Here is a 9,617-nt window from a genome sequence, read left to right as displayed (position 1 = left end):
CCAGGATGGTCTCGATCTCCTGACCTCGTAATCCGCCCGTCTCGGCCTCCCAAAGTGCTGGGATTACAGGCTTGAGCCACCGCGCCCGGCCTGTGTCTCGACTTTCTAACGTCTGTCATCATTTCTAAAATGGGGATAATCATTTCTACTTTGCTTACCTAAAATGTATGCTGACATAATAAGATAATGTGAGAGGGTTTTGAAAACTACATATTGATATACAAGTCTAAAATATTAATATTTCTATTCTCTCAAATTAAATGTTCTTAACCTATATTCCATGGATGTCTAGAACCTCCTACAACAGTATGCAAAATTTTGTATTTTTAATATCCTGGGGAGAGAGCCCATAGTTTTCATCAGTTTTTCAAACGGCTTTCTGTTTTAAGCACCAATCCTGACCTAGAGTTATAGTCAAGCTACCTCTACCACCATTTATCAGATACTTTGGAGGTTTTTGTCTCTACTTCCAAGTAGATATGGTTCAGATATTCCTCAAAATACCTCTCTCTTCCAAGCCAAATGAGTGGCTTGAACTAACTCTTTACCTATGAAAAGGATTACTTCTAGCCAAAAGAGTATCGGGCAGCAAGCTGGCTGGGTACTCAAGAAAGTCAATCAGCCAGATTTCCTATGGAAAAGTACAGAGAGCTGGAGTGGGAGGAGGAGGAAATATTAAAATGTAGAAACATAGAAAAAGTTATTGCTGATCTCCATGCATGTTAGTCGAGGTTAGTACCAGAAGGGACTAAAGATCTCTTAGGGGAAGTAAAACACATTAATAAAGACAATCTTTAAAAGGATGTGTTCCCCAACCTTTCAGCAGTAAAGCTGTCTGAACAAGGCTAAGAAAGTCCTTCACATGAAAACAGCTGAGGAGCAGAGGCGCCAGGAGAAGTTTTCCAGTGATTGGTGGAACGTAACCTTGAAAGTCTACCTTGTCAGTTCTTGAGATTGGGGTTCTTCAGGCTTCATCCTGGCTTATTTCCCTGCTGGGAATCAGAGATGTGAGTACTGTCAGCTGTTATATGTAGTGTGAGTCCTATTCTCTGAGGGATATGAAGTCCCATTTTGCTGGTGATTTTTAATAAAAGGGAGATGTTGTAATATACCTTCTCTGCTAAATTTTTCTCCTGAAAGAAGATTTGAGAGGCTTCTCATATTTCCTTTGGTGGCAGGGATAGTTTCAGTGGAAATTTCATTACACTAATATGTAAATGGGAACATGAGTAAGACACTTGTTAAAACTTTAACTTGAAACTTTGGCCCAACATGGGAGCTGGAGCAAGGGTTTTTTTCTTAGCGGTTAAAAGACACTTTAACATTTCACAAGTAAGGTTTGGAAATCTATAGGCAATACACTGGAGGGTGCTCAGAGGTTAGCTTTCTTGGCTAAGTAGCTATCAGTAGCAGCCTAATGAAGTACTTTCAGACCAAGTCAGAAGTCAATGACTTACGTGGTATCTGAAAGAAAGCCTCAAAAGTCTTTGGTAAGGAAAAGCTAGCAAATGAGACAATCGTGTTATTGAAGACTAGCCCCTCCCTATTCCTTTTTATTGCTGTTCAAAACACTGAGCAAAGGTATTTTCCTGCTATTTAAGAGACAGAGTGGCCAAGAAATTCCTGAGAGTAATATCTTATTAAACAGAGCAGAGCTGTGCTTTTCTAAACTATTATTTTGTTTGTTTGTTTGTTTGTTTTGAGACAGAGTCTGGCTCTGTCGCCCAGGCTGGAGTGAGATGGTGGGATTTCGGCTCACTGCAAGCTCTGCCTCCCAGGTTCACACCATTCTCCTGCCTCAGCCTCCCTAGTAACTGGGACTACAGGCGCCTGCCACCATGCCCCACTAATTTTTTCTATTTTTAGTAGAGACAGGGTTTCACCGTGTTAGCCAGGATGGTCTCGATCTCCTGCCCCTCGTGATCTGCCTGCCTCGGATTACAGGCGTGAGCCACTGCGCCCGGCCACAAATTTATCCATTCATTCATTCATTCATTCATTCATTTATTTATTTATTTAGAGCTGTGTTTTCTTAAAGAGTGTTTTCTAAAAGTTGGGAAGCCTTAGATTTATTTATTTATTTATTTATTTAGAGCTGTGTTTTCTTAAAGAGTGTTTTCTAAAAGCAGGGAAGCCTTAGATCATATCCCTTATGCAGTGGTCACACCAACTCCTTTAGGGCAGTTTTCCCTTTCACATAAGTAGAAAGAAGGTAAATAGGGTGAAAGTTCAGTAGGAGCTGCTACTGAACTTTGAGGGGATGTGCTAAGCTTGTAAGACGGTGAGGACTATGACAGAAATAAGAATTATTATAAAACTTTGATTGATTCTGAGTTGGCACACTAATGTTCAGTAGAATTCTTCTGTAATATTCCTTTATAGAAATACCAAAGTTTGATACCTTCCCCTAAGAAAACCAAATTTCTTTTTCCCCCTTCTTGTTATCAGTGAGTAGCAAGAAATTCAAAAAAACTCAATCCAATCAGAAGTATTAAATAAATCCTTCCATTAATTCTAAAACACTACATTACTTGGAATAAGCTTGTAGATGGATAGGTTTTCTTTCCACAAAATGTTTTAAAATTGAACACAAGGCTGGGCGTGGTGGCTCACACCTGTAATCCCAGCACTTTGGGAGGCCGAGCTGAGTGGATCACCTAAGGTCAGGAGTTCAAGACCAGCCTGGCCAACATGGTGAAACCCCGTCTCCACCAAAAATACAAAAATTACCCTGTGTGGTGGTGCACACCTGTAATCCCAGCTACTCGTGAGGCTGAGGCAGGAGAATCACTTGAACCCAGGAAGCGGAGGTTGCAGTGAGCTGAGATCATGCCACTGCACTCCAGCCTGGACAACAAAGCCAGACTCCATCTCAAAAAAAAAACGTGAACATAATGTTCTGAAACAACATTAAGAACAGCAATAACCTCCCCCAAAACAATAAACAATAGTTGTAACAATGAGTTGAAATGTAAGTTCCTCAGCGGGGCCTTTGTTAGGCCCACTATATATTCTATCTCATTATCAATAGTTATTTCTTCAAATCCATAATTCTGTAAACACTAAAAAGAACCTGAAATATGTTTTAGAGAGTCTAACTAGTTTTCCATAGTGGGGAAACACAAACCTGTAAACATAAACCTGTATAGGTTGTAAGAAATCAGGCTAAATCTAGAAGAAACTATTTAGAAACATAAGGATGGTTATTGTTTTTGAATTAAAAGTTGAAATTCAATCCAATATAATATGTTTATATGCTAGTTCTTATGAACAAATAAGTCCTTATTATCATTATAGTAAAACTACCGATCAGGCAAATATGGTATTCTGAAGAACTGTACCAAGAGGGCTACAGTTCCTGCCTTAGAGAAATATATATGTAAAGGATAGCTGGGGGGAAAATAGGGAAATGTGACTGAAGGGACAAATACAGGCAGGGAGGGGGGAAATGTTTGAAATCTTCTCAGACTTGAGAGAGCACCATTTCTGTAAGTTCTGTTTTTGTTTTTTCTCATCATTGTTCTTTTTCTTTACCCCCAGAGAAACAAATGAAGCGTCAGGTTGAAAACAGAAGTGCAAAACAGTCACAGGAAACACAACCCATACATCATACCAGCAGCCAGAGGAAAGCCCCCGCCCACCAGAGACAACCAGGCAACAAGCCCGGGCCAGGCAACTCTCACACCTTTCCCAGCTTCGCGGATAATTAAGAAACAGTGGTGACCTAGTACCTAGGAACTAATCAGAACTCAGAGTAATAACTTTTTCCAACCACGGATCTTGGTAGGAGCTTCTTACAGGTGATCCTTGTCACCCGGCAAAAATGGTTGCTGTCATTATCAAGAAACAGAAGGAGAAACAAAACGACCAGAGAACTCACCATCCACTCAGGCATGTGAAAAGCTGAGGTGCCCTCATTACCGTCCCACTTCTCCATAGTGCAGGATTGGTAAGGTATGTCCTGAAGCAAAAGGGAAAGCTGGTTTGGAAATACCGGGGTTATCTGAGTGCCCCAAAGCAGACCCAACCCTAGTGAGATTCAGAAGTTCACAGTGGCTAGAGAAGCTGCATCCCTTTTCACAGCAGCCTCCGATTCAAATCAAGAGCATTAGTCAACTGACTGACAACCCCTTACTGGCCGGCTTCAAAGTCTCTGTTTCTGATTTCAAAATCAGAGCTGATGCAAAGTGCTGCACCCAGGCACTGTGCTTCTCTTCTCACAGGGCACTCACTGTTTAATACTACCCAAACACTACCCGCACCTCCCCAGTGGGGACTTTCTGCAGCATTAGTTGGACTTCCTTCTTTCCCTGTGTGTGAGGCACTCAGGAATTCTCTCCCACCCTTCAGGACACGTCACTGGAGGTGCGGATACCAAGATCAATAAAGACTGAGGTAAGAAAGGCACTCCCATTTCTCAAGAGTTGCTTGATTTGGATCAGTAAACAGGCGTTTCCTTGAAATCAAGAGCTCCTAGGGCTTTCAAGTTTAAACAGCTATGCAGAAGCTCCCCATCTGCTCACACCAGGGGTCTGGCACCAAAATGTCACATATCTCAAGTTAGGGTCTTATTGCATGGGAGGTTCGGATGGAGCCTAGGAAGATCTTTTTCAAAATCAAAAACTTCTTAGAAGCTCTAAGAAAGTTCTGGGACGACAGCTCCCTCTGCTGGCTCCCTGTGCTACATACACGAAGGCCTCGGGGCCCTCAGCTACAGAGACACAGGTGCTGATTGCAAAGTGGCTTCACTGAGGCTAGTCAGGAGCCACCACAGTGTAGGTTTAGAGGAGAGCCAGGGTTTCCCACCAAGACTAGTGCTGCCTCAAAGTCCCTAACCAATGCTGGATTTTACACACAGGTCTGGTTTCAGGAAGAAACAGGATGCCAGTGCAGTAGCCCTGTACACAGTCACGTTAAAGGACCTCCGAAGTTGTTTCTGCTTTATGTCTGCATACCAACTGCCTCCTTGCTGCACACTTCAGAAGTTTGGAAATAAGACATAACTAGATAGAAGGTAAGCTAGCCTATCTCACCTGCTTAGTTCATTCCTAGAGTATATTATCCAGTAAGAGTACATTATCCAGTAAGAGTACCACAGGTTTCAGGCACAAAGGAAGTCTAACAAGATATGCTTGCTTTGGTCCCTTTAAGGACCAGGACTCGTTACAGTGTTAATTCCCATTGAAGAGGATAGTTTCTCCACAGCTAACAGTGACAATATTATAATTATGATTATAGGTTCTGTGAAAGGAAAACATCTTGGGCCCCCAACATCACTAAGCCAAAGGGAAAAGTCAAGCTGGAACTGCTTAGGGCAAACCTGCCTCCGATTCTATTCAAAATCACCCCTCTGCTCACTGAGATGAATGCACATCTGATTGCCTCCTTTGAAGAGGCTAATCAGAAACTCAAAAGAATGCAACCATTTGTCTCTTATCTACCCATGACCTGGAAGCCCCCTTCCTGCTTCTAGATGTCTTGCCTTTCCAGACTGAACCAGCGTTCATCATACATATGTTGATTGATGTCTCCTGTCCCCCTAAAATGTATAAAACCAAACTGTGCTCTGACCACCTTGGGCACATGTCATTAGGACGTCCTGAGGCTGTGTCTTGAGTGCATATCCTCAACCTTGGCAAAAGCAGCTTTCTAAATTAACCGAGACCTGTCTCAGATGTTTGGAGTTCACAGTTCATTTCCCTGTAAGGCCTTCACTAGTTAAGAGGATGGTCCTTTGGATTTGGAATGGAGGGGAGGAAGGTAATATCTACGGAAGAGGTACTGTAAGATGCCAGAGAGGGCAGAATTCAAATGAATGGCCAGAGGTTTGACTGGAGAGAAAGGAAGGTGAAAATGGGGACTGTTGAACCAGGTGCATTCAGAGGTATCAAGGGATCACAGGGAGGGTGGAGAGCAGGGGTAGAAGTAAAGGAAGCTGTGATCTTAGAGGAGCTATGGAGTGAGGCGATTTGAGCGATGTCAGGACAGAGGGTGATGAGATGCAGGGAAGATAAGGCCCACTGAAGCCAGAGTGTCAACTCTGATAAAGTCTTAGCTCCTAGCAACCTCTAGTTATTGTCCTCTGGTCTTCTTTTTAACCCAGAGAACTTCTTAAAATGAGAAGTCACATCTGTTGCCTAAATTGCCAATGGCGTATTTCATCTGTGCTTTAAACGCAACACGTCTACAATCAAAATTATTGCTCCATCTTTCCTTTCCCACCCACCCTCCAAACAACACTTCTCCTCACTTTTCTATTTGTGTTTGTGATGCCACTGTCCTCAGGCAACCATATATGAAACCTCAGGCACCTTTGATTTTCCCCTTTTCCGTAGTCCCCAGAACAATCAGTTGGATATTATTTCTGCGCCCTCCTCCACCAAACCTTTTGTCTATCCCTTTCTGTTCATTTTCACTCCTCTTAACCCTCTACAAATCCTTTCCCAGAAGACTATCCACTTCCTATATATATATACACACACATATATATGTGTATATGTATGTGTGTGTGTGTATAATGTGTATTTTTATTCTATCCTCCAGCTAGACTGTATTATCTGCTACTTCTTGAATGTAAACACTACAGTATGGTGACCATGAACAGTGGTTTTGGAATCAGAATTAGGTTAGAATCCTGCCTCTGCCACTTATTTGACCTCTCTATGTAACTCCAATTTCCAATTTGTATAATAAGGAAATAATAAGTCACCTACCTAACAGGACTGACGCAAGGATTTTAAAAGGGTACATACTCTAAGGGGTTAGTTAATGGTAGCTCTTAATTATGTAGTTATTATGCTGTGTTCTTTCCCACCTCAATGCCTTTGCTCATGTCATTTTCTCAAATCGAAATGCATTCGTTTCTGCCTTCACTTCCATCATCTTCACTTTTTCAAATATTTAAAGGAATGATACTTCTACCATGAAACCTGACCTTAAAAAAGGAATCTCCCCTTCATCTAATATTGTTCTTTGGCTATATCGCTATTCTCACCATTCCTCAAATTATAGTTCCTATGTATGTGTGTTACCCCTTGTTAGTCTCCATGCTCTTCAGCGGCTTAGCCTACTTTGATTTGCCTACAATACCTGGGATATAGTAGGTGCTTAGCAAATTACCGAATTTAAAATTTCTGTATGCTGTACGTATAGTTTATTATACTTTGGAGGCAACTTGCATACTCTATTCAATATGTTTATGTCCATTTTATAGAAGAAGGAACACTTTTATATTTATAGGGGCTTAGTTATACTACTGACTATAGCTATATGACTTATTTGATGATAAGTCCTTAGTAGGGTTTTAGTCCTTAATTAGATTATCTCTGCAGGAACATATAATCCATTTTCCATTGCTTGATCTGCACCCATTGTAATACATTTTGATCTGCATTATAATGAAACTTTTGGAACAAATTAAGGCCAAAGGTCTATTTTATGGCTAGAGTGAAGCCCAACCCTTAGAATATTTCAGTGATAAGAAAATTACTAGATTATATTGATAGTGTAGGCTAGTGTGGTAATAACAACAATAATTTAAAAAGTAAAGGTAAAAGAAGCTGGGCGCAGTGGCTCATGCCTGTAATCCCAGCACTTTGAGAGGCTGAGGTAGGCAGATCACCTGAAGTCAGGAGATCGAGACCAGCCTGGTCAACGTGGTGAAACCCCGTCTCTACTAAAAATACAAAAATTAGCCAGGTGCAGTGTCCCACGCCTAAAATCCCAGTTACTCAGGAGGCTGAGGCAGGAGAATCACTTCAACTTGGGAGGAAGAGGTTGCAGTGAGCCGAGATCATGCCACTGCACTCCAGCCTGGGTGACAGAGTGAGACTCCATCTCAAAAATAAAACAATTTTTTAAAGTTAAAAAAAAATTTTTTTTTAAAGGTAAAAGAAAAAAATTAATATTCTATTCTATTCTATTCCATTCTATTCTATTCTATTCTAAACATAACAGGGTCTCACTGTGTCACCCAGGCTGAGGTGCAGTGATATGATCATTGCTTGACTTCCTAGGCTCAAGTGATCCTGCCACCTCAATCTCCTGAGTAGCTGAGACTACAGGTGTGCAACACCACACCCGGCAAATTTTTAAATTTTTTGTAGAGATAGGGGTCTCACTATGTTTCCCAGGCTTGTCTTGAAGTCCCAGGAGTTCATCTCAAGTGATCCTCCCGCCTTGGCCTCCCAAAGTGCTGGGATTACAGACATGAGCTACCGTGCCCAGCCTATTTTCTCTATGTAATGATTTATTAAATAAATAGAAGACGACCTTCATGGTAGTGTTAAACCATAGAAGAAAATGACTTTTAGAGAAACAAGATTAAAAATAAAAGAATAGGCCAGGCATGGCAGCTCATGCCTGTAATCCCAGCACTTTCGGAGGCCGAGGTGGGTGGATCACCTAAGGCCAGGAGTTTGAGAACAGCCTGGCCAACATGGTGAAACCTGTCTCTACTAAAAACACAAAAATTAGCTGGGCGTGGTGGCGGGTGTCTGTAATCCCAGCTACTCAGGAGGCTGAGGCAAGGAGAATTGCTTAAACACGGGAGGCAGAGGTTGCAGTGAGCGGACATTGTGCCACTGCTCTCCAGCCTGGGCAACACAGCAAAGACTCTATCTCCAATAAATAAATAAAAGAATAAACACAAGTAAAATATATCACTTTGGTAGGCTAAACTAAGTGTTGTTTTTAGTTACGACTTTTTTTGTTTCCTTACTGTAGGTTTTAACTAAAATAGACTATTTGAACACTGCAACCTCACTACATCTTTCTGCAACAATTCTGAAATGGAAATAAAATAGTAGCTATTACATTTGAGAACTGAAGGCCTATTAACTGACAAGGACTGTGTAAGGCATAATAGGTATAAGTACTAGTTATAAATTTGTTTCCAATATAATTCCACTTTACCATAATGTGCCTTAGAAGACACACCTATAGCCAGGGCAGGAGTGAGACCACTGCATATGATTATATTACCCTTAACATGTAGGTGAGGAGTTGACAACTTCAAAAAAAAAGTTATGCAAACTGTATAAAAAAGTTTTGGAGATGGATGGTGCTGATGGTTGCACAACAATGTGAATGCACTTAATGCCACTGAACTGTTTACTTAAAAATGGTTAAAGTGGTAAATCTTATGTACATTTACCACAATTTTTTTTTAAGTGGTTGTATTGGTAATGGTAGTGGTGGTGGTAAGATATAGATGAAAACCACAATGTGACACCATTATCTAGAAAGGCTAAAACGACAGAGACCAAAGGATGTGAAGCAACTGGAATACTGATATCTTGCTGGTAGGAATATAAACTAGAACAAGTATTTTGGAAAATTGTTTGACATTATCTAGCTGAACATATGCATACCCCATAACCTAGCAGTTCCACTCCTAGATATATATCCAGTAGAAGTATTTTCATATGGGTACTGAAAGACATACAAGAATGATCATAGCAACATTAATTTTTATAGTCCCCACGCTGAAAACAACCAAAAAGTCCATAAACAGAAAAAGTGGATTCAATAAATTGTGGCCGTTCATGCGATGGGATACTTTCCCACAATACAAATAAAACTTCTAGTAAGTGCAACAAACTTGGACAATTCTTTTT

General features: G+C 41.0%; 1 protein-coding gene across 3 annotated transcripts in view; it reads right to left on the bottom strand.

Moving 5' to 3' along the window:
* Positions 1–9,617, bottom strand: part of AHCYL2 (adenosylhomocysteinase-like 2) — a 229,582-nt gene that overhangs the window by 58,518 nt on the left and 161,447 nt on the right. Inside the window, exon 1 of one of the 3 annotated variants that reach the window (XM_011939583.1) lies at positions 3,881–4,400. The exons of the other annotated variants lie outside the window; for them this stretch is intronic. Coding sequence (XP_011794973.1) covers positions 3,881–3,937 — 57 coding nt within the window. The 5' untranslated portion in view covers positions 3,938–4,400. Of the gene's footprint in view, positions 1–3,880; positions 4,401–9,617 lie in introns of those variants that run through there. 3 annotated transcript variants of the gene reach the window in all.

The sequence above is a fragment of the Colobus angolensis genome, unplaced genomic scaffold (genome assembly GCF_000951035.1).
Source record: "Colobus angolensis palliatus isolate OR3802 unplaced genomic scaffold, Cang.pa_1.0 Scaffold182, whole genome shotgun sequence".
In the NCBI taxonomy this organism is placed as follows: domain Eukaryota; kingdom Metazoa; phylum Chordata; class Mammalia; order Primates; family Cercopithecidae; genus Colobus; species Colobus angolensis.
This window is presented reverse-complemented; position numbering and strand designations above follow the sequence as displayed.